Below are 26,371 nucleotides of genomic sequence, written 5' to 3'. Positions count from 1 at the left end.
CCTTCATCTCCTGATTGGCTTTTGGCAGCAGTGGGGGTCATTGGTGAGCCAATCAGGAGAGCCAAGGCTCTCGTGGACAATCGCTGGATTGAGAGGGGGCTCAGGTAAGCATTAGGGCGTGCTGCTGCAAACAGATGTTTTTTTTACCTTTATGCATAGAATGAAAAGGTAAGGTAGAAACCTTGCACTTTAAAGAGGTTGTAAACCTTCCTTTATACTTTGTACCTATAGGTAAGCCCTTATTCTAGGCTTACCTACAGGTACTGTAAATATCTCCTAAATGTGCGGCTGATGACATCATCAGTACATGCGTCAAAAGGCACGGCCACCTGTGCAGTTTCCTCAGAAGCAAGTGCCGTGCCCGGCGGCTCCCGCACGTGAGTGACGTCACTCGGCCCCAGAAGGAAGACAGGTGCAGATGGCTACAGTCTGCAGCTGGGACGATGCGGGCTTTGTTTGCAGAGAAGTGTCACGTAATGTGCTAGTATGTGATGCATACTAGCACATTATGCCTTTACTTTGCAGGGAAGGGGAAAAAAAAAAAAAAAAAGCATTTACTTCCTCTTTAAGAATAAACGGCACTGCAAGCACAATGCATGTCAACAGCGATCCAATTTCCAATATGGCTAAATGCACTTTGCACAGTCTCATGTCTGTATTGCTCTACAGAATAAGACTCTATAGGATCCGTTTTGGAGGGGGGAGGGGGTGCCATTCCGCTCTGCTGGCTTTAAGTCTCAAAAAAAAAAAAAAAAAAAAAGTACGGTAGAGATGGAGGAAAAAAAAAATTATAATAAAAAAAAAAAGGCCAGCAGAGCCTCATGTGATTTGTGAAAGCCCCATGACTGGTTCTCCTCCAATCACAGCGCTTTCTCTGCTGAACCATGGCCTGCATTTAACGAATGGGCTGAAAAATGCAGGCCGTGGTCTGGAGTCACATATTAAGTATATTGAGCCCGGGTTCATACTATAACACGCTGCGGAACGCACAGGAGCGCTGTGCGTCCCTGTTCCCCGTTTCAGGGACGAATCAGGGCCAATTCTATGCCTGAATTCAGCCCTGAAAAGGAGCCAAAGACGCACACGTTTTTTTTCTGCAATGTGCTCTGCAGCCACCCCAGAGATAGGTGAACCGGCTCCATAGGGAGCCAATCACATTCTCCTAATATGCAAATTAGATGACATCTAATTGGCATAGGTGTGAATGGGGGCTGAAGGGATATTTGTTCTCTGTTAAAATGTGGCCCCCCCTTATATTTATAGGGCTAGGTTCGGGAGATAAGCCGCCCATGTTGCATGGATACCTCAAGGTTTTCAGTGTTGGAGAAGTATTGGAGACAGCTGGTTTTCCCACTTGCTATGTTCCCCTCTACACAGATCTGCAAGACAAAAAAAACAGAAATACCATCTTATTACCTGTGACAAGGATTTCCAACCTGCTGAATTAGAAATTAAACAATGCCTTGTTTACATAGACAGACTGCCATTCTGCTTGTGTACAGAACGATTTGGCTGCCACTGTGTAGAATCACAGCCACCGGCGGCACATACTCATGCCTGATACCTGGAAGTGCAGGACACTGCACATCAATTAAATAATTGATAGATTGAGAATAATAATATATATTATATATATATATATATATATATATATATATATATATATATATAAAAATCAAACACACACACGTGATCCTGGGGCTACAGGGGCTACCATTGTCACCTGGTCTTCCTTCCGGATTAGCAGGCTCTGGCCATTTGAATGGCTGAGACATAATGCCATCACTCCCGTGTACAAAACAAAACACCCACACACAGGCTAGGCACACAGTTAACCCTTTGAATGCCAATAATGTGAACCCCTTCACAGCCAGTGCCATTAGTACAGTGACAATGCATATTATTAGCACTGATTATTGTATTAGTGTTACTGGTCCCCAAAAAAGTGTCAATTAGTGTCGGAACGTCAGCCGCAATATATCGCAGTCCTGTTATAAGTCGCTGATCGCCACCATTAATAGTAAAAATATCCCATAGTTTGTAGACGCTATAACATTTACAAAAACCAATATACGCTTATTGAGATTTTTTTTAACAAAAATATTTAGCAGAATAAATATTGGCCCACATTTACGAAGAAATGTTTTGATAGGATAGGTTTCATAGCAGAATGGAAAAAACATATTTCCTCTAAATTGTTGTTCTTTTTTCGTTTATGGCAAAAAACAAAACAAAAAAATAACACAATAACAAAAAACAAAAAAAACGCAGAGGTAATCGAATAGCACCAAAAGAAAGCTCTATTTGTGGGGGGGGAGGACATACATTTTATTTGGGTACAGTGTCGCAAGACCACGCAATTGTCAGTTAAAGTAACGCAATGCTGTATTGCAAAAAAAAAAATAAAAATGGCCTGGACATTAAGGAGGGGTACATCTTCTGGAGGTCAACTGGTTAAAGTGTAAGTTCAGCTTAAAAAAGAAATAAATACATTTAAAAAAATCACCACGCTATGGTGTCCTACATGGGTCACCACAGGCGACAGGAGAATGTTCACGCAGCACACTTGCGCTTAGCTTTGGGAACATTATGGAGGTCTTTAAAGCATAAACTATGCTATGCGCCAACAGTCTGATGCAAGGGCCCTTGCCATCTTTTTTCTGGGTGCCACTATTCAGCTGTTTTGATTGGTCAAATATGCTGCAATATAAACTGAGCTGCATATGCACAGTTCAGTGTACATTCCACAGAGGATTGTGAATAGGCAGATAGGTACGTCTCTTCTGCAATGAAAAGTCTGCCTGTCTGCAATTTTTTACATTCAGTTCCGCTTTCATGTTTCTGTATCTCCATAGCAGTATGGGAATGTTCCTATCAGTAAACATAGAATATTGACACAGCTGTCATTCTATCTCCCTAATGTTTCTGCATCTCCATAGCAGTATGATATTTATATATAGTATATGTTCCATATAGTCACGTAACCAAGATGACATCAAGAGGGAGATTTACTAAAACTGGAGAACACAGAATCTGTGCCTGGTAACCAATCAGCTTCTAACTTCAGCTTCTTCAATTAGGCTTTGACAATAAAACCTGAAAGTCAATTGGTTACTATGCACAGCTGCACCAGATTCTGTGTGCACCGATTTTATTAAATCTCCATATGTCTATTTATGAAGTCTAATATTCCTCCCACCATGCACCCATAGGACGATGAATAATTCCCCTCTGTCTTACGGTCACAGATAATTGATTAACTCTTGAGCAATGTCATCTATGAAAAAAGCCACACTGGAAAGTGTCATCTTGTGCCATTTACATAAATAAGGGTATTAGCCCCACCCCTACAGACCAGTTAAAAAATCCTTTGACCCTCCTTTCCCTTATGTTTAGGGTTGAGTTCCCGATTTTTTTTCTTCACGATTTTTTAAAAGTAATAAATCGGGTGTATAGGCACATATACCTTTTCACAATGTATGGTTTGTGACATGATTGATTATCTCCTATAATCATCAGCTCCATCTAGTGGACATGAGGTGGTATTGTTTTTACTGAGGTAGTTCAGATATATGGCCATTAGATGGAGCTGATGATCAGAGGAGATAGTCATATTACAAACAATACAGTGATCATTAATTTTGCCTGTGCTAATGCTGATGACATCAGCATGGCAATTTATTTTTTTTACCACTTTCCCTTAAAGCGGTAGTAAACCCGCACATTTTTTTTATTTTTTTTTAAACCTGCAAAGCAAAAGGCATAATGAGCTAGTATGCACCGCATACTAGCTCATTATGAAATACTTACCTTAGAACGAGGCCCCGACATCTGGCCCGATCCTTCCGGGTATCGCGGCTCCGGCACTGTGAGTGGCCGGAGCCGCGATATCGTCACTCCCGCACATGCGCGCGGGAGATTTCATTCCGGCCGGCCGGCCACTGCCGGATTTTCAGGCCGAGAATCCCCTTGTGCGCATGCGCCGCTGCAGTCAGCGGCGCATTCCGAGGGGAATATCTCCTAAACCGTACAGGTTTAGGAGATATTTTTTTTTACCTACAGGTAAGCCTTATTATAGGTTATATATGTAGGTAAAAGTTAAAAAATCGAGTATACAACCACTTTAAGTGGTTAAATCTGAATTAGGCCTGCAGCTGCTGTTTTTTTTCAGCAGGAGATTCTCTGCAACGTAAAAACAAGCACAGTGGCTGACATCCCCTCACTTCCCTTCCAGTGCTTCTACTGGCTCGCCCGTGCGATCGGGGAGCCAGAGAATGAATTGGTCGGTGGCAGACGCTTATCATAGAGCTGACCGAGGACCAGATGGTCCCCGGACATCTCTATGACCTTCGGAGGCTTGTAGCGAGGTTATGATGTCACTTCCGGCACCAGCAGATGTTTTTATGTTTTTAAACTCAGGCTTTTCAGCCTAGGAGGAGAGATCTTGGGACTTGTAGACACCACATCTCTCCATAAAGAAGACCTGGTATGCCCTATTCCTATTACAAGGGATGTTTAAATTCCTTGTAATAGGAATAAAAAAAAAGAGAAAAAGTGCAAAAAAAAAAAAAAAAAAATATTAAAGCACCCCTGTTCCTGCATGCCGAATATACGCAAGGTCTTGCCCGTAAATGTAAAACGGCAATCAAACCACACATGGAGGTATCGCTGCGAACGTTAGAGTGAGAGCAATAATTCTAGCACAAGACCTCCTCTGTAAGGGCCGGTTCACACTGCAGGCGCGGCGAGGCTTCTCCGACTTGCCTCGCCGCGACCAGCGGCGTCCTCAGCGGCGACTTGCAGAGGACTTCTGTATAGAAGTCAATGCAAGTCGCCCCCGAAGTTGCCCAGAAGTAGTACAGGAACCTTTTTTCTGAGTCGGAGCGACTCGAGTCGCTCCTCTCAGAACGGTTCCATTGTACAGAACGGGGGCGACTTGCGGGAGCGAGGCGAGGCGAGTCGTGTCGCCTCGCATCGCCCGCTGTGTGAACCGGCCCTAACTCTAAACTGGCAACCTGTAAATAATTTTAAACCTAGCCTATGAAGATTTTTAAGCACCAAAGTTTGGCACCATTCCACAAGTGTGCACAATTTTAAAACGCGTCACGTTGGGTATCCATTTACGCAGCATAACATCATCTTTCACATTATACAAAAAAAATAAAAAAATTCGGCTAACTTTAGTGTTTTGTTTAATTCATGAAAACATGTTTGAAAAATTGCTGCTCAAATACCACGTGACATAAAAAATTGTAAGAACCACAATTTTATTTCTCTAGGGTCTCTGCTAAATAAAAAAAAAAAACATCATTTTTGGGAGGTTCTGAGTAATTTTCTAATAAAAAAATTATGATTTTTGCCATGTAGGAGAGTAGTGCCAGAATTAGATTTGGCTGGCAGTGGTTAAACACAGACCCCCCAAGTGTCCACAGTAAAACCTTGGCTTGAGAGCGTTTTGCAAGACAAGCAAAATTTTTAAATAAATTTTGACTTGTATATCAAGACATTGCTTGTATATCAAGTAGTGCCATGGCACAACTGAGTATAAAAGAGAAGAGAGGTGCCGACCGGACTTTCCGGCAGAATAGGTCCGACGGAATAATTCCGTCACATAATCCAACTGTTTTTCTCTAAAAGATTCTGATGGATCTAGAAATAAAACATGTTTCAAATCTGTCCGAAGTCCTCAATTCCTATCGGGAAAACCGTTCGTCCGTATGCTGGTCCGACGGACCAAATACAACACAAGGCCAGCTATTGGCTACTGAACTTCCTTTTCTAGTCCCGTCGTACGTCATCACGTTCAAAACGAATGGACTTTAGTCCGTTTGTGTGTGGGCACGTCCGTTCGTTCGGAAGTCCGACGTAACTTTGTCGGGAAGACCGTCGGACCTTTTTCTTCCGGAAAGTCCAGCCGAGTATACGCAGCATAAGTGTAGCAATATGGTTACATTTAATGAAGGAACATTTACAAACGCACATGGTTGATGATTAAAACAGACAAATCTAAGTATGCAGGTATCCGGGGTAAAGATTTCCACATAGACCATCCCCCACACTACCATCAAGGTCGTCCCAAGCTGCGCTCCACGAGCGGTTCAAGCCTCACTTTTAGATCTCTCTCCTGCAGGTAGTCTTCTTGGTCACGATTGCAGACAGCTTTACCTAAGAAGCCTGCATACTTAGATGTGTCTCTTTTATTTACCAACCATGCGAGTTGCTAAATGTTGTACCTTCATTAAATGTAACCATATTGCTACACTCAGGCCGCATACACACGCGGGGACTGTTCGCCCAACTTTGTCCGCTGAACAGTGTTTCGGCGGACAGTCCGCCCGTGTGTGGGCTTTCAGCGGACAGTTTCAGCGAACAGTCTGCTGAACAAAGTTTTTCGGAAATTCCGAAAAACTGTCCGCTGAAACTTGGTTTCAGCGAACAGTCCCCTCGTGTGTAGGCTTGTTCGTCAAACTAAGTTCCGCGCATGCTCAGAAAGGATTTACACGCCGAAAGTTGTAATGCAGTGTATAGGACGTCGTATTTTCCGTCCCGTCGTACGTGCCGTTCACGTCATCGCGCACGGTTTCAGCAAACTGTTCGTTCGTCGTGTGTGGGCATGTCCGTCCATGCTAATTTTGAGCGGACTGTTCGCTGAAACTGTTTGACGGACAAAGTTGAGCGAACAGTCCGCCCGTGTGTACGCGGCCTTAGAGGCGCCTCTCTTCTCTTTTATACTCTGTTGCTCCTGTTGGATTTTTCTTCTAATCCCCTTGTGGAGGCTTCCATTTGGGAATGTACATTTTATGGTTACACAACCTATCACATTGCTATAATCTTTTTATATAAACTGAAGGACTTATGAATAAATGGTTGTGGAACTAATCATTTGAGTTTCCATTATTTCTTATGGGGAAATTTGCTTTGATATACAAGTGCTTTGGATTACAAGCATGCTTCCAGAACCAATTATGCTCACAATCCAAGGTATTGCTGTACAGCGTATTGTGAAAACCACCACCTTCTGGTCATTAAAACAGAACTCCGGGGAAAATTAAGAATTGCCCCTTGAAGTAGGGCTGCGCCCGCACTGCAAGGGTTATGGTTTGTTTCTGTCTAAAGGACTGGGTTCAGCCGCTTAACTTATCCGATCTTACACTCCCGCAGTTTCCTCCACACTACCAGCCCGGCTCCCGCCACCTCTTCTCACCTAAGCTCTGGGAGGTCCAAGGTTCTCTACCTTAATCAAAACTGATGCAGGTTTCATAGCCCTGTGGTGGACATGAGGACAACAAGCAAAAAGGTCCACCACTGGAGCACAAATGAGCGCCATCTGCAGGGGGTTAAGGTAAATAAAAGTGCATGTTTTCCATCCCCTAGATCAGGGATATGCAATTAGCGGACCTCCAGCTGTTGCAAAACTACAAGTTCCATGAGGCATAGCAAGACTCCGACAGCCACAAACATCACACCCAGAGGCAGAGGCATGATGGGACTTGTAGTTTTGCAATGGCTGGAGGTCCGCTAATTGCATATCCCTGCCCTAGATAGAAACGAGCAGTTAACACTCGTAGTGCAGGCGAAGTCCTACTGCAAAAGGAGAACTTTGCATTTATCCAAAGTTGGGCTTTAAGTCCTCTGCTGAGGATTGATCAGACAGTGCAAAGCCTGGAATGGATTTTTCATCACCAACCTGTCCTCCCTGATTTATTTATTTTTCTTTCCCCTAACCCCCCTCCAATCCTGTACCCCTGTCCAGTCTTCAATATTGTTCTTGATGCTGGGCGCAGCGGGCAGCAAAACACATTGCGTGTTCAAAGGAGCTTACACTCTAATGAGAGCCCAAAGTCGCACACCGTTATTATAGCTCTGACATATACCGTAGTGCTGTATAGAAAACACTGAGCCAGTTACATTAGTCTATGCAGCAGAGAAACTTACACTCTGCTCTCCTCGCCCATTATTCAATGTTGTTCTAGAACATACTAACACAGCACTATGTTCTTTTGTCCCCATCACTGATAAGGATATTACTATGGATATGCAGAAACATTAAAGAGATAGTGAATATTTTCCCAGCTCTATGTTATATTGTTTACGTGACTATTTGGAAATGACCATAACACTATGGAGATACAGATATACAACATATAACATTGGTGAGAGTAGGTCTGTATATAAGTAACAAGTGGCTCCCTTTGGCTGCCATGTTAAGTTAAGGGGCTGGTAATGCAGATCAACTGCTTATTTTTTATTATTATTTTTGTTTACTGACTGCGGCCCCCCTCCCCAAGCGTAAATGGGGTCCAAATCGGATGCAACACAGATTTAGCCCTCGCTCACACCAATGCGACTTGACAGGTCAAAATCAAATCGCATGACAAGTCGCACCGTGTTCCGCAATGGAACTGTTCAAATTGTGCGGCTTCGGGGTGCTGCGCCGATCTGAAAAAAAAAAAAATTTCCTTTTGCTATTTTTTGCAATGTCTGGTATGACTTACATAGACATCTGTGCAGGAGGCTTGGTTCACGCTGGAACCGGCTGCGGATCGCACAGGAACGATCTGTCCCCATTCTCCGGTTCAGGGACAAATCATTGCCAGAATTCGGCCCTGAAACGCAGGCAAAGACGCACAGAGTTTCTGCGTAGTGCGCTCCACAGCTCCACCGAAAACATGTGCACCGGCTCCATAGAGAGCTGGTCACATTCTCCTGCTATGCGAATTGGATGCGGGGAAATACATATCCAATTGGCATAGGTGTGAACCCAGCCTGACGACACAATGGTTCTGCACAGCTGCACCAGATCCTGTGTGCACCGCTAGAAGTCCCTGTTCACACTTAAGCCGACTTGGAAATCATGCGACTCCACTCCTTCCTTAAAGTCGAGGGGCATGCCTCCAATTCGAGGACTTTAGTGTTTACAATCCTTCAGGACTAAAACTTGATCACATGATAAAAATGAAATGTGTGGCTCCCTGTGGGCAGTAGGGACACTTACTGTGCTTTTTGCTTTGTTCCTCAAAAGATTACCTATAGAAAAAACAAAAAAAAATAGAACACAATCAAGAAAGTTGTCAGTGAGAAAGAAAAAAAAAAAAAGAAAAAATAGTAATTTTTGGCGGTCACCAGTGGCGCGGGCAACGCATAAAATTCAGAGAAGATTCAGTATCCGAACAAACATACAACACGATATTTGAGAAAAATGGATAGATAGTGCTGGACATGTATGGTTATCCTGCTGGTATTGTTATCGTAATCTTAGGGATTTGATGTTGGTGTAAATTTGTGGTCTACAAACTGTGGCCCGTGGGCCAAATAAGACTCTCTGCTGGAATATATTCAGCCCATGGGGGTACTATTCTTCACACTGATGTGGGGCTCTTTTCCTCCCACTGAAACCAACAACGGGGCACTACTCCTCCCACCGACACCAATGATGGGGCCCCATTCCTCCCACAATTGCCAAGGGATGATGGGAAGGGTGGTATATATTATACACAAAGGATGAGCTCTGGTGTGTTACCACAGCCCACGTGCAGAGCCTGCCAGGGCACAGTGGTGTAGTGGGTAGCACTCTCACCTAGCAGTAAGAAGGGTCGTTGGTTCAAATCCCAACCACGACACTACCTGCCTGGAGTTTGCATGTTCTCCCTCTGCCTGCGTGGGTTTCCTCCGGGTACTCCGGTTTCCTCCCACAATCCAAAGACATGCAGGTAGGTTAATTGGCTTCTGTCCAAAATTGGCCCTAGTATACGATTAGTGGATTGTGGGCTACTTGAGGGTAGGGACCGATGTGAGTGTGCAATGTACAGGGACAATTGTAGACACTCACTCAGGTTGAACTGGATGGACTGGCGTCTTTATTCAACCTTACGAACTATGAAACTATGGCACTACACTGCACTAATCACAGGCAGTGAGACATTTCCCAAAATCTGCAGCCGCACATCAGGACAATGTCTCCCTGCCTGTGATTAGTGCAGACTACCTGGCATGCTTTGGGCTGTGCGAACACACCGGAGCTCATCCTTAATATAGACAATCAGTGGAGGGATGATGGGGGGTATATATACAGTCAGTGGAGAAATGGGTGGGTGTATATACAGGCAGTGGACAGAAGGGGTGTGTATCCAATCAGTGGAGAGATGGGGGGGTGTATATACAATAAGTGGACAGAAGGGGTGTGTATACAATCAGTGGAGAGATGGGGGGTGCATATACAATCAGTGGAGAGATGGGGGGTGCATATACAATCAGTGGAGAGATGGGGGGGTGTATATACAATCAGTGGAGAGATGGGGGGGTGTATATACAATCAGTGGAGAGATGGGGGGGTGTATATACAATCAGTGGAGAGATGGGGGGGTGTATATACAATCAGTGGAGAGATGGGGGGGTGTATATACAATCAGTGGAGAGATGGGGGGGGTGTATATACAATCAGTGGAGAGATGGGGGGGTGTATATACAATCAGTGGAGAGATGGGGGGGTGTATATACAATCAGTGGAGAGATGGGGGGGTGTATATACAATCAGTGGAGAGAAGAGGGGGGTATATACAATCAGTGGAGAGATGGGGGGGTATATATACAGTCAGTAGAGAGATGGGGGGGTTTCAATTAGTGGAGAGATTGGTGGATATATATACAGTCAGTGGAGAGAGGGGGGTGTGTATATATACAATCAGGAGAGAGATGGGGGTGTATATACAGTCAGTGCAGAGAAGGGTGGGTATATATACAATAAGTGGAGATAAGAGGGGTGTTTATACAGTCAATGGAGAGAAGGGTGTGTGTATATACAATCAGTGGAGATGGGGGGTGCATATACAATCAGTGGAGAGATGGGGGGTGTATATACAATCAGTGGAGAGATGGGGGGTGTATATACAATCAGTGGAGAGATGGAGGGTGTATATACAATCAGTGGAGAGATGGAGGGTGTATATACAATCAGTGGAGAGATGGGGGGTGTATATACAATCAGTGGAGAGATGGGGGGGTGTATATACAATCAGTGGAGAGATGGGGGGGGTGTATATACAATCAGTGGAGAGATGGGGGGGGGTGTATATACAATCAGTGGAGAGATGGGGGGTGTATATACAATCAGTGGAGAGATGGGGGGTGTATATACAATCAGTGGAGAGATGGGGGTGTATATACAATCAGTGGAGAGATGGGGGTGTATATACAATCAGTGGAGAGAAGAGGGGTGTATATACAGTCGGTGGAGAGATGGGGGGGTATATATACAGTCAGTAGAGAGATGGGGGGGTTTCAATCAGTGGAGAGATTGGTGGATATATATATATATACAGTCAGTGGAGAGAGGGGGGTGTGTATATATACAATCAGGAGAGAGATGGGGGTGTATATACAGTCAGTGCAGAGAAGGGTGGGTATATATACAATAAGTGGAGATAAGAGGGGTGTTTATACAGTCAATGGAGAGAAGGGTGTGTGTATATACAATCAGTGGAGATGGGGGGTGCATATACAATCAGTGGAGAGATGGGGGGTGTATATACAATCAGTGGAGAGATGGGGGGTGTATATACAATCAGTGGAGAGATGGGGGGGGTGTATATACAATCAGTGGAGAGATGGGGGGGGTGTATATACAATCAGTGGAGAGATGGGGGGTGTATATACAATCAGTGGAGAGAAGAGGGGTGTATATACAGTCGGAGAGATGGGGGGGTATATATACAGTCAGTAGAGAGATGGGGGGGTTTCAATCAGTGGAGAGATTGGTGGATATATATATACAGTCAGTGGAGAGAGGGGGGTGTGTATATACAATCAGTGACGAGAAGGGGGTGTATATATACAATCAGGAGAGAGATGGGGGGTGTATATATACAATCAGGAGAGAGATGGGGGGTGTATATACAGTCAGTGCAGAGAAGGGTGGGTATATATACAATAAGTGGAGATAAGAGGGGTGTATATACAGTCAATGGAGAGAAGGGTGTGTGTATATACAATCAGTGGATAGATGGGGGGGTGTATACAATCAGTGGAGAGATGGGGGGTGTATACAATCAGTAGATAGATGGGGGGTGTATATACAATCAGTGGACAGAAGGGGTGTGTATACAATCAGTGGAGAGAGATGGGGATGTATATCAGTGCAGAGAAGGGCGGGTATATATACAATAAGTAGAGATAAGAGGGGTGTATATACAGTCAATGGAGAGAAGGGTGGGTGTATATACACAATCAGTGGAGAGATGGGGGGTGTATACAATCAGGAGAGATGGGGGGTGTATATACAATTAGTGGACAGAAGGGGTGTGTATATACAATCAGTGGACAGAAGGGGTGTGTATATACAATCAGTGGACAGAAGGGGGGGTGTATATACAATCTGTATATACACCCCCCATTTCTCCACTGATTGTATATACACCCCCCCTTCTGTCCACTGATTGTATATACACACCCCTTCTGTCCACTGATTGTATATACACACCCCTTCTGTCCACTGATTGTATATACACCCCCCATCTCTCCTGATTGTATATACACCCCCCATCTCTCCTGATTGTATACACCCACCATCTATCCACTGATTGTATATACACCCACCATCTATCCACTGATTGTATATACACCCCCCATCTATCCACTGATTGTATATACACCCCCATCTCTCTCCTGATTGTATATACACCCCCATCTCTTAACTGATTGTATATACACCCCCATCTCTCCACAGATTGTATATACACCCCCCATCTCTCCACTGATTGTATATACACCCCCATCTATCTACTGATTGTATATACACCCCCATCTCTTAACTGATTGTATATACACCCCTTCTGTCCACTGATTGTATATACACCCCCCATTTCTCCACTGATTGTATATACACCCCCCATTTCTCCACTATCAGTGGAGAAATGGGGGGTGTATATACAATCAGTGGACAGAAGGGGTGTGTATACAATCAGTGGATAGATGGGGGGTGTATATACAATCAGTGGAGAGATGGGGGGTGTATATACAATCAGTGGATAGATGGTGGGTGTATATACAATCAGTGGAGAGATGGGGGTGTATATACAATCAGTTGAGAGATGGGGGTGTATATACAATCAGTTAAGAGATGGGGGTGTATATACAATCAGGAGAGAGATGGGGGTGTATATACAATCAGGAGAGATGGGGGTGTATATACAATCAGGAGAGAGATGGGGGTGTATATACAATCAGGAGAGAGATGGGGGTGTATATACAATCAGTGGATAGATGGGGGGTGTATATACAATCAGTGGATAGATGGTGGGTGTATATACAATCAGGAGAGATAGGGGGTGTTTATACAATCAGTGGAGAGATGGGGGGTGTATATACAGTCAGTGCAGAGAAGGGTGGGTATATATACAATAAGTGGAGATAAGAGGGGTGTATATACAGTCAATGGAGAGAAGGGTGGGTGTATATATAATCAGTGGACAGAAGGGGTGTATATACAATCAGTGGATAGATGGGGGGTGTGTATACAATCAGGAGAGATGGGGGGTGTATATACAATCAGTAGAGAGATGGGGGGTGTATATACAATCAGTAGAGAGATGGGGGGTGTATATACAATCAGTGGAGAGATGGGGGGTGTATATACAATCAGTGGAGAGATGGGGGGTGTATATACAATCAGTGGAGAGATGGGGGGTGTATATACAATCAGTGGACAGAAGGGGTGTGTATACAATCAGTGGATAGATGGGGGTGTATATACAATCAGTGGAAAGATGGGGGTGTATATACAATCAGTGGATAGATGGGGGTGTATATACAATCAGTGGACAGAAGGGGTGTGCATACAATCAGTGGAGAGATGGGGGGTGTATATACAATCAGGAGAGATGGGGAGTGTATATACAATCAGGAGAGATGGGGAGTGTATATACAATCAGTGGAGAGATGGGGGGGGGGGTGTGTATACAATCAGTGGAGAGATGGGGGGGGTGTATATACAATCAGGAGAGATGGGGAGTGTATATACAATCAGTGGAGAGATGGGGGGGGGGGGGTGTATATACAATCAGGAGAGATGGGGAGTGTATATACAATCAGTGGAGAGATGGGGGGGGGTGTATACAATCGGTGGATAGATGGGGGGTGTATATACAATCAGTGGAGAGATGGGGGGGGTATATACAATCAGTGGAAAGATGGGGTTGTATATACAATCAGTGGAGAGATGGGGGGGGGGGTATATACAATCGGTGGATAGATGGGGGGTGTATATACAATCAGTGGAGAGATGGGGGGGTGTATATACAATCAGTGGAGAGATGGGGGGGGGGTATATACATTCAGTGGAGAGATGGAGGGTGTATATACAATCAGGAAGGATTGGGGTGTATATAGAGTCAGTGGAGGGGTGTAAACAGAATCAGGAGAGATGGCAGAGGTGTCTCTCTCAGCCCGGTGTGTTCCGGTACCTCGGTGATCGGCGCTCAGTCCCCGGTTCATGGTGATGGATGATAGAGATGATCCCCGGAGCACTGCCCGGATACCCGCACACACAGATCGACCAATCATCTCCCCGGTCTCTGTCTGCACATGTCCGCTGACACTCCCGGCTCCTCCTCCTGCTCAGTCTAGCCCCTCCTATAGGGCGGAGACTGGGACTTCTGTATAAATACTCCGGGGAGGAGCTCGCTGCGGGCGGTACACAGGATGTGGAAGGATCATTTCCGGTAGTCGGTATGTTTGGGCACCTCGTGGTCGGTGGCGGTTCCGGGTGTTGTGAAATAAAATGTATTTGTATTGTCACTCCGTAAACTATTTCTCACAGTTTCCGCGTCCTCACGCCGGAGGAGGGCGGACAGCGGACCTTCCACCGAGGATGCGGCTTGTCGGGCTCATCCCTGATGAGCAGTTCAGAGGTTAGGAGGGGGATGGGGCACTGGAGATACCACCGCCAACTCACCGCCATAGACCCCCCAACCGAGCACAACCCCCCGACTAACCAACGCAACCCACCTCCAGAGACCCCCCACCAACCGAGCACAACCCACCTCCAGAGACCCCCCCACCAACCAACGCAACCCACCTCCAGAGACCCCCCCACCAACCAACGCAACCCACCTCCAGAGACCCCCCACCAACCGAGCACAACCCCACCTCCAGAGACCCCCCCACCAACCAACGCAACCCACCTCCAGAGACCCCCCCACCAACCAACGCAACCCACCTCCAGAGACCCCCCACCAACCGAGCACAACCCACCTCCAGAGACCCCCCACCAACCAACGCAACCCACCTCCAGAGACCCCCCCCACCAACCAACGCAACCCACCTCCAGAGACCCCCCACCAACCGAGCACAACCCACCTCCAGAGACCCCCCACCAACCAACGCAACCCACCTCCAGAGACCCCCCACCAACCGAGCACAACCCACCTCCAGAGACCCCCCCACCAACCGAGCACAACCCACCTCCAGAGAGACCCCCCACCAACCAACGCAACCCACCTCCAGAGACCCCCACCAACCGAGCACAACCCACCTCCAGAGACCCCCCCACCAACCAACGCAACCCACCTCCAGAGACCCCCCCACCAACCAACGCAACCCACCTCCAGAGACCCCCCACCAACCGAGCACAACCCACCTCCAGAGACCCCCCACCAACTGAGCACAACCCACCTCCAGAGAGACCCCCCACCAACCAACGCAACCTACCTCCAGAGACCCCCCCCCCCACCAAAGCAACCTACCTCCAGACCCCCCCAGCAAAGCAACCTACCTCCAGAGACCCCCCCCCCCAGCAAAGCAACCTAGCACCAGAGACCCCCCCCCCCCCCAGCTAAGCAACCTACCTCCAGAGACCCTCCCCCCCCACCAAAGCAACCTACCACCAGAGACCCCACCCCCCAGCAAAGCAACCTACCTCCAGAGACCCCCCCCCCAGCAAAGCAACCTACCTCCAGAGACCCCCCCCCCAGCAAAGCAACCTACCTCCAGAGACCCCCCCCCCCAGCAAAGCAACCTACCTCCAGAGACCCCCCCCCCCCCCCAGCAAAGCAACCTACCTCCAGAGACCCCCCCCCAGCAAAGCAACCTACCTCCAGAGACCCCCCCCCAGCAAAGCAACCTACCTCCAGAGACCCCCCCCCAGCAAAGCAACCTACCTCCAGAGACCCCCCCCCCCAGCTAAGCAACCTACCTCCAGAGACCCCCCCCCCCACCAAAGCAACCTACCACCAGAGACCCCCCCAGCAAAGCAACCTACCTCCAGAGACCCCCCCCCCAGCAAAGCAACCTACCTCCAGAGACCCCCCCCCAGCAAAGCAACCTACCTCCAGAGACCCCCCCCCCAGCAAAGCAACCTACCTCCAGAGACCCCCCCCCCCAGCAAAGCAACCTACCTCCAGAGACCCCCCCCCCCCAGCAAAGCAACCTACCACCAGAGACCCCCCCCCCCAGCAAAGCAACCTACCTCCAGAGACCCCAGCAAAGCAACCTACCTCCAGAGACCCCCCCCCAGCAAAGCAACCTACCACCAGAGACCCCCCCCCCCCAGCAAAGCAACCTACCACCAGAGACCCCCCCCCCCCCAGCAAAGCAACCTACCACCAGAGACCCCCCCCAGCAAAGCAACCTACCTCCAGAGACCCCCCCCCAGCAAAGCAACCTACCTCCAGAGACCCCCCCCCCCAGCAAAGCAACCTACCACCAGAGACCCCCCCCCCAGCAAAGCAACCTACCTCCAGAGACCCCAGCAAAGCAACCTACCTCCAGAGACCCCCCCCCCCCCCAGCAAAGCAACCTACCACCAGAGACCCCCCCCCCCCCAGCAAAGCAACCTACCACCAGAGACCCCCCCCCCCAGCAAAGCAACCTACCACCAGAGACCCCCCCCCCCAGCAAAGCAACCTACCTCCAGAGACCCCCCCCCCACCAAAGCAACCTACCTCCAGAGACCCCCCCCCCCAGCAAAGCAACCTACCTCCAGAGACCCCCCCCCCCCCCCAGCAAAGCAACCTACCTCCAGAGACCCCCCCCCCCCCCCAGCAAAGCAACCTACCTCCAGAGACCCCCCCCCCCAGCAAAGCAACCTACCTCCAGAGACCCCCCCCCCCCCAGCAAAGCAACCTACCTCCAGAGACCCCCCCCCAGCAAAGCAACCTACCTCCAGAGACCCCCCCCCCAGCAAAGCAACCTACCTCCAGAGACCCCCCCCAGCAAAGCAACCTACCTCCAGAGACCCCCCCCAGCAAAGCAACCTACCTCCAGAGACCCCCCCCAGCAAAGCAACCTACCTCCAGAGACCCCCCCCAGCAAAGCAACCTACCTCCAGAGACCCCCCCCAGCAAAGCAACCTACCTCCAGAGACCCCCCCCCAGCAAAGCAACCTACCTCCAGAGACCCCCCCCCCAGCAAAGCAACCTACCTCCAGAGACCCCCCCCCCCAGCAAAGCAACCTACCTCCAGAGACCCCCCCCAGCAAAGCAACCTACCTCCAGAGACCCCCCCCCAGCAAAGCAACCTACCTCCAGAGACCCCCCCCCCAGCAAAGCAACCTACCTCCAGAGACCCCCCCCAGCAAAGCAACCTACCTCCAGAGACCCCCCCAGCAAGCAACCTACCTCCAGAGACCCCCCCCAGCAAAGCAACCTACCTCCAGAGACCCCCCCAGCAAAGCAACCTACCTCCAGAGACCCCCCCACCAACGCAACCCACCTCCAGAGCCCCCCCCACCACACCAACGCAACCCACCTCCAGAGACCCCCCCACCACCAACGCAACCCACCTCCAGAGCCCCCCCCACCACCAACGCATCCCACCTCCAGAGCCCCCCCACCACCAACGCATCCCACCTCCAGAGCCCCCCACCACCAACGCAACCCACCTCCAGAGACCCCCCACCAACGCAACCCACCTCCAGAGACCCCCCCCACCGACGCAACCCACCTCCAGAGACCCCCCCCCCACCGACGCAACCCACCTCCAGAGACCTCCCACCGACGCAACCCACCTCCAGAGACCTCCCACCGACGCATCCCACCTCCAGAGACCTCCCACCGACGCATCCCACCTCCAGAGACCTCCCACCGACGCATCCCACCTCCAGAGACCTCCCACCGACGCATCCCACCTCCAGAGACCTCCCACCGACGCATCCCACCTCCAGAGACCTCCCACCGACGCATCCCACCTCCAGAGACCTCCCACCGACGCATCCCACCTCCAGAGACCTCCCACCGACGCATCCCACCTCCAGAGACCTCCCACCGACGCATCCCACCTCCAGAGACCTCCCACCGACGCATCCCACCTCCAGAGACCTCCCACCAACGCATCCCACCTCCCAGAGACCTCCCACCAACGCATCCCACCTCCAGAGACCTCCCACCTCCAGAGACCTCCCACCAACGCATCCCACCACCAGAGCCCCCCCACCACCAACGCAACCCACCACCAGAGCCCCCCCACCACCAACGCAACCCACCTCCAGAGCCCCCCCCCCACCAACGCAACCCACCTCCAGAGCCCCCCCCACCAACGCAACCCACCTCCAGAGCCCCCCCCACCAACGCAACCCACCTCCAGAGCCCCCCCCACCAACGCAACCCACCTCCAGAGACCCCCCCCCAGCACCAACGCAACCCACCTCCAGAGCCCCCCCAGCACCAACGCAACCCACCTCCAGGGACCCCCCCACCACCAACGCAACCCACCTCCAGAGCGCCCCCACCACCAACGCAACCCACCTCCAGAGACCTCCCACCAACGCATCCCACCTCCAGAGACCTCCCACCACCAACGCAACCCACCTCCAGAGCCCCCCCACCACCAACGCAACCCACCTCCAGAGCCCCCCCACCACCAACGCAACCCACCACCAGAGCCCCCCCACCACCAACGCAACCCACCACCAGAGCCCCACCACCAACGCAAACCCACCTCCAGAGCCCCCCCCACCACTAACGCAACCCACCTCCAGAGCCCCCCCCACCACCAACGCAACCCACCACCAGAGCCCCCCACCACCAACGCAACCCACCACCAGAGCCCCCCCACCACCAACGCAACCCACCACCAGAGCCCCCCCACCACCAACGCAACCCACCACCAGAGCCCCCCCCACCACCAACGCAACCCACCACCAGAGCCCCCCCCACCACCAACGCAACCCACCACCAGAGCCCCCCCACCACCAACGCAACCCACCACCAGAGCCCCCCCACCACCAACGCAACCCACCACCAGAGCCCCCCCACCACCAACGCAACCCACCACCAGAGCCCCCCCCCCCACCAACGCAACCCACCTCCAGAGACCTCCCACCGACGCAACCCACCTCCAGAGACCTCCCACCGACGCAACCCACCTCCAGAGACCTCCCACCGATGCATCCCACCTCCAGAGACCTCCCACCCGACGCATCCCACCTCCAGAGACCTCCCACCGACGCATCCCACCTCCAGAGACCTCCCACCGACGCATCCCACCTCCAGAGACCTCCCACCGACGCATCCCACCTCCAGAGACCTCCCACCGACGCAACCCACCTCCAGAGACCTCCACCGACGCAACCCACCTCCAGAGACCTCCCACCGACGCAACCCACCTCCAGAGACCTCCCACCGACGCAACCCACCTCCAGAGACCTCCCACCGACGCATCCCACCTCCAGAGACCTCCCACCGACGCATCCCACCTCCAGAGACCTCCCACCGACGCATCCCACCTCCAGAGACCTCCCACCGACGCATCCCACCTCCAGAGACCTCCCACCGACGCATCCCACCTCCAGAGACCTCCCACCGACGCATCCCACCTCCAGAGACCTCCCACCGACGCATCCCACCTCCAGAGACCTCCCACCGACGCATCCACCTCCAGAGACCTCCCACCGACGCATCCCACCTCCAGAGACCTCCACCGACGCATCCCACCTCCAGAGACCTCCCACCTCCAGAGACCTCCCACCTCCAGAGACCTCCCACCTCCAGAGACCTCCCACCTCCAGAGACCTCCCACCAACGCATCCCACCTCCAGAGACCTCCCACCAACGCATCCCACCTCCAGAGACCTCCCACCAACGCAACCCACCGCCAGAGCCCCCCCACCACCAACGCAACCCACCACCAGAGCCCCCCCACCACCAACGCAACCCACCACCAGAGCCCCCCCACCACCAACGCAACCCACCACCAGAGCCCCCCCACCACCAACGCAACCCACCTCCAGAGCCCCCCCACCACCAACGCAACCCACCTCCAGAGCCCCCCCACCACCAACGCAACCCACCTCCAGAGCCCCCCCACCAACGCAACCCACCTCCAGAGCACCCCCCACCAACGCAACCCACCTCCAGAGCCCCCCCCACCAACGCAACCCACCTCCAGAGACCCCCCCCCACCCCAACGCAACCCACCTCCAGAGACCCCCCCCCCACCACCAACGCAACCCACCTCCAGAGCCCCCCCACCACCAACGCAACCCACCTCCAGAGACCCCCCCACCTCCAGGACCCCCCCACCACCAACGCAACCCACCTCCAGAGCGCCCCCACCACCAACGCAACCCACCTCCAGAGACCTCCCACCAACGCATCCCACCTCCAGAGACCTCCCACCACCAACGCAACCCACCTCCAGAGCCCCCCCACCACCAACGCAACCCACCACCAGAGCCCCCCCACCACCAACGCAACCCACCACCAACGCAACCCACCTCCAGAGCCCCCCCACCACCAACGCAACCCACCACCAGAGCCCCCCACCACCAACGCAACCCACCACCAGAGCCCCCCCACCACCAACGCATCCCACCTCCAGAGACCTCCCACCAACGCATCCCACCTCCAGAGACCTCCCACCAACGCATCCCACCTCCAGAGACCTCCCACAAACGCAACCCACCTCCAGAGCCCCCCCACCACCCAACGCAACCCACCTCCAGAGACCTCCCACCGACATAACCCACCTCCAGAGACCTCCCACCGACGCAACCCACCTCCAGAGACCTCCCACCGACGCAACCCACCTCCAGAGACCTCCCACCGACGCAACCCACCTCCAGAGACCTCCCACCGACGCAACCCACCTCCAGAGACCTCCCACCGACGCAACCCACCTCCAGAGACCTCCCACCGACGCAACCCACCTCCAGAGACCTCCCACCGACGCAACCCACCTCCAGAGACCTCCCACCGACGCAACCCACCTCCAGAGACCTCCCACCGACGCAACCCACCTCCAGAGACCTCCCACCGACGCAACCCACCTCCAGAGACCTCCCAACCGACGCATCCCACCTCCAGAGACCTCCCACCGACGCATCCCACCTCCAGAGACCTCCCACCGACGCATCCCACCTCCAGAGACCTCCCACCGACGCATCCCACCTCCAGAGACCTCCAACGCACCACCTCCAGAGACCTCCCACCAACGCATCCCACCTCCAGAGACCTCCCACCAACGCATCCCACCTCCAGAGACCTCCCACCAACGCATCCCACCTCCAGAGACCTCCCACCAACGCAACCCACCGCCAGAGCCCCCCACCACCAACGCAACCCACCGCCAGAGCCCCCCCCCCACCAACGCAACCCACCTCCAGGACCCCCCACCACCAACGCAACCCACCTCCAGAGCGCCTCCCCAACACCAACGCAACCCACCTCCAGAGACCTCCCACCAACGCAACCCACCTCCAGAGCCCCCCGCCACCAACGCAACCCACCTCCAGAGCGCCCCCCCCCCCAACCAACGCAACCCACCTCCAGAGCGCCCCCCCCCCAACCAACGCAACCCACCTCCAGAGCGCCCCCCCCCCCCAACCAACGCAACCCACCAACGCATCCCACCTCCAGAGACCTCCCACCAACGCATCCCACCTCCAGAGACCTCCCACCAACGCATCCCACCTCCAGAGACCTCCCACCACGCATCCCACCTCCAGAGACCTCCCACCAACGCATCCCACCTCCAGAGACCTCCCACCAACGCATCCCACCTCCAGAGACCTCCCACCAACGCATCCCACCTCCAGAGACCTCCCACCAACGCATCCCACCTCCAGAGACCTCCCACCAACGCATCCCACCTCCAGAGACCTCCCACCAACGCATCCCACCTCCAGAGACCTCCCACCAACGCATCCCACCTCCAGAGACCTCCCACCAACGCATCCCACCTCCAGAGACCTCCCACCAACGCATCCCACCTCCAGAGACCTCCCACCCAACGCATCCCACCTCCAGAGACCTCCCACCAACGCATCCCACCCCCAGAGACCTCCCACCAACGCATCCCACCTCCAGGGACCTCCCACCACCAACGCATCCCACCACCAGGGACCTCCCACCACCAACGCAACCCACCACCAGGGACCTCCCACCACCAACGCAACCCACCACCAGGGACCTCCCACCACCAACGCAACCCACCACCAGGGACCTCCCACCACCAACGCAACCCACCACCAGAGCCCCCCCACCACCAACGCAACCCACCTCCAGAGCCCCCCCACCACCAACGCAACCCACCTCCAGAGACCCCCCACCTCCAGGACCCCCCCCACCACCAACGCAACCCACCTCCAGAGACCTCCCACCACCAACGCAACCCACCTCCAGAGACCTCCCACCAACGCAACCCACCTCCAGAGACCTCCCACCAACGCAACCCACCGCCAGAGCCCCCCCACCACCAACGCAACCCACCACCAGAGCCCCCCCACCACCAACGCAACCCACCACCAGAGCCCCCCCACCACCAACGCAACCACCACCAGAGCCCCCCACCACCAACGCAACCCACCACCAGAGCCCCCCCACCACCAACGCAACCCACCACCAGAGCCCCCCCACCACCAACGCAACCCACCTCCAGAGCCCCCCCCACCAACGCAACCCACCTCCAGGACCCCCCCCCCACCACCAACGCAACCCACCTCCAGAGACCTCCCACCAACGCAACCCACCTCCAGAGCGCCCCCACCACCAACGCAACCCACCTCCAGAGACCTCCCACCAGCGCATCCCACCTCCAGAGCCCCCCACCACCAACGCAACCCACCTCCAGAGACCTCCCACCACCAACGCAACCCACCTCCAGAGACCTCCCACCACCAACGCAACCCACCTCCAGAGACCTCCCACCAGCGCATCCCACCTCCAGAGCCCCCCCACCACCAACGCAACCCACCTCCAGAGACCTCCACCACCAACGCAACCCACCTCCAGAGACCTCCCACCACCAACGCAACCACCTCCAGAGACCTCCCACCAACGCAACCCACCTCCAGAGCCCCCCACCACCAACGCAACCCACCTCCAGAGACCTCCCACCAACGCAACCCACCTCCAGAACCCCCCCACCACCAACGCAACCCACCTCCAGAGCCCCCCCTACCTCCAGAGCCCCCCCCCCACCACCAACGCAACCCACCGCCAGAGCCCCCCACCACCAACGCAACCCACCACCAGAGCCCCCCCACCACCAACGCAACCCACCACCAACGCATCCCACCTCCAGAGCCCCCCCACCACCAACGCAACCCACCTCCAGAGCCCCCCCACCACCAACGCAACCCACCTCCAGAGCCCCCCCACCACCAACGCAACCCACCTCCAGAGCCCCCCACCACCAACGCATCCCACCTCCAGAGACCTCCCACCAACGCATCCCACCTCCAGAGACCTCCCACCAACGCATCCCACCTCCAGAGACCTCCCACAAACGCAACCCACCTCCAGAGACCCCCCCACCACCAACGCAACCCACCTCCAGAGCCCCCCCACCACCCAACGCAACCCACCTCCAGAGCCCCCCACCACCAACGCAACCCACCTCCAGAGACCTCCCACCGACATAAGCCACCTCCAGAGACCTCCCACCGACGCAACCCACCTCCAGAGACCTCCCACCGACGCAACCCACCTCCAGAGACCTCCCACCGACGCAACCCACCTCCAGAGACCTCCCACCGACGCAACCCACCTCCAGAGACCTCCCACCGACGCAACCCACCTCCAGAGACCTCCCACCGACGCAACCCACCTCCAGAGACCTCCCACCGACGCAACCCACCTCCAGAGACCTCCCACCGACGCAACCCACCTCCAGAGACCTCCCACCGACGCAACCCACCTCCAGAGACCTCCCACCGACGCAACCCACCTCCAGAGACCTCCCACCGACGCATCCCACCTCCAGAGACCTCCCACCGACGCATCCCACCTCCAGAGACCTCCCACCTCCAGAGACCTCCCACCAACGCATCCCACCTCCAGAGACCTCCCACCAGCGCATCCCACCTCCAGAGACCTCCCACCAGCGCATCCCACCTCCAGAGCCCCCCCACCACCAACGCAACCCACCTCCAGAGCCCCCCACCACCAACGCAACCCACCTCCAGAGCCCCCCCACCACCAACGCAACCCACCTCCAGAGCCCCCCCACCACCAACGCAACCCACCTCCAGAGCCCCCCCACCACCAACGCAACCCACCTCCAGAGCCCCCCCACCACCAACGCAACCCACCTCCAGAGCCCCCCCACCACCAACGCAACCCACCTCCAGAGCCCCCCCACCACCAACGCAACCCACCTCCAGAGCCCCCCCACCACCAACGCAACCCACCTCCAGAGCCCCCCCACCACCAACGCAACCCACCTCCAGAGCCCCCCCACCACCAACGCAACCCACCTCCAGAGCCCCCCCACCACCAACGCAACCCACCTCCAGAGCCCCCCCACCACCAACGCAACCCACCTCCAGAGCCCCCCAACCAACGCAACCCACCTCCAGAACCCCCCACCACCAACGCAACCCACCTCCAGAGCCCCCCCTACCTCCAGAGCCCCCCCACCACCAACGCAACCCACCTCCAGAGCCCCCCCACCACCAACGCAACCCACCTCCAGAGCCCCCCCCCCACCACCAACGCAACCCACCTCCAGAGCCCCCCCACCACCAACGCAACCCACCTCCAGAGCCCCCCCACCACCAACGCAACCCACCTCCAGAGACCTCCCACCAACGCAACCCACCTCCAGAGACCTCCCACCAACGCAACCCACCTCCAGAGACCTCCCACCAACGCAACCCACCTCCAGAGCCCCCCAACCAACGCAACCCACCTCCAGAACCCCCCCACCACCAACGCAACCCACCTCCAGAGACCCCCCTACCTCCAGAGCCCCCCCACCACCAACGCAACCCACCACCAGAGCCCCCCCCCCCAACGCAACCCACCTCCAGAGCCCCCCCCCCACCAACGCAACCCACCTCCAGAGCCCCCCCACCAACGCAACCCACCTCCAGAGCCCCCCACCACCAACGCAACCCACCTCCAGAGCCCCCCCACCACCAACGCAACCCACCTCCAGAGACCCCCCCACCTCCAGGACCCCCCCACCACCAACGCAACCCACCTCCAGAGCGCCCCCCCAACACCAACGCAACCCACCTCCAGAGACCTCCCACCAACGCAACCCACCGCCAGAGCCCCCCCACCACCAACGCAACCCACCGCCAGAGCCCCCCCACCACCAACGCAACCCACCACCAGAGCCCCCCACCACCAACGCAACCCACCACCAGAGCCCCCCCCCCACCAACGCAACCCACCTCCAGAGCCCCCCCCACCAACGCAACCCACCTCCAGAGCCCCCCCACCACCAACGCAACCCACCTCCAGAGACCTCCCACCAACGCAACCCACCTCCAGAGACCTCCCACCAACGCATCCCACCTCCAGAGACCTCCCACCAACGCATCCCACCTCCAGAGACCTCCCACCAACGCATCCCACCTCCAGAGACCTCCCACCAACGCATCCCACCTCCAGAGACCTCCCACCAACGCATCCCACCTCCAGAGACCTCCCACCAACGCATCCCACCTCCAGAGCCCCCCACACCAACGCAACCCACCTCCAGAGCCCCCCACCACCAACGCAACCCACCTCCAGAGCCCTCCCCACCCACCAAACGCAACCCACCTCCAGAGACCTCCCACCCGACGCAACCCACCTCCAGAGACCTCCCACCGACGCAACCCACCTCCAGAGACCTCCCACCGACGCAACCCACCTCCAGAGACCTCCCACCGACGCAACCCACCTCCAGAGACCTCCCACCGACGCAACCCACCTCCAGAGACCTCCCACCGACGCAACCCACCTCCAGAGACCTCCCACCGACGCAACCCACCTCCAGAGACCTCCCACCGACGCAACCCACCTCCAGAGACCTCCCACCGACGCAACCCACCTCCAGAGACCTCCCACCGACGCAACCCACCTCCAGAGACCTCCCACCGACGCAACCCACCTCCAGAGACCTCCCACCTCCAGAGACCTCCCACCAACGCAACCCACCTCCAGAGACC

The 26,371-nt window shown here is 54.4% G+C and overlaps 1 protein-coding gene and 1 long non-coding RNA gene across 4 annotated transcripts in view; one reads left to right on the top strand and one right to left on the bottom strand.

The window, feature by feature from the left end:
* Window positions 1-14,616, bottom strand: part of TK2 (thymidine kinase 2) — a 53,255-nt gene extending 38,639 nt beyond the window's left edge. Inside the window, exons 1-3 of the mRNA XM_077454212.1 lie at window positions 14,457-14,616; window positions 8,996-9,027; window positions 1,305-1,379 (exon numbers count right to left, since the gene is read on the bottom strand). Coding sequence (XP_077310338.1) covers window positions 1,305-1,379; window positions 8,996-9,027; window positions 14,457-14,556 — 207 coding nt within the window. The 5' untranslated portion in view covers window positions 14,557-14,616. The remainder of the gene's footprint in view (window positions 1-1,304; window positions 1,380-8,995; window positions 9,028-14,456) is intronic.
* Window positions 14,617-14,639: 23 nt separating this feature from the next.
* The window catches only part of LOC143930183 (uncharacterized), a 42,030-nt gene continuing 30,298 nt past the window's right edge, over window positions 14,640-26,371 (top strand). The window contains exons 1-2 of one of the 3 annotated variants that reach the window (XR_013262729.1): window positions 14,690-14,721; window positions 14,813-14,903. This is a non-coding gene — a long non-coding RNA (uncharacterized LOC143930183). The other 2 variants (XR_013262727.1, XR_013262728.1) reach the window with 2 other exon arrangements.

Source organism: Lithobates pipiens, unplaced genomic scaffold, assembly GCF_037356315.1.
Source record: "Lithobates pipiens isolate NorthernLeopardFrog02 unplaced genomic scaffold, aLitPip1_a1.2 Scaffold_10, whole genome shotgun sequence".
Classification (NCBI taxonomy): Eukaryota; Metazoa; Chordata; class Amphibia; order Anura; family Ranidae; genus Lithobates; species Lithobates pipiens.
This window is presented reverse-complemented; position numbering and strand designations above follow the sequence as displayed.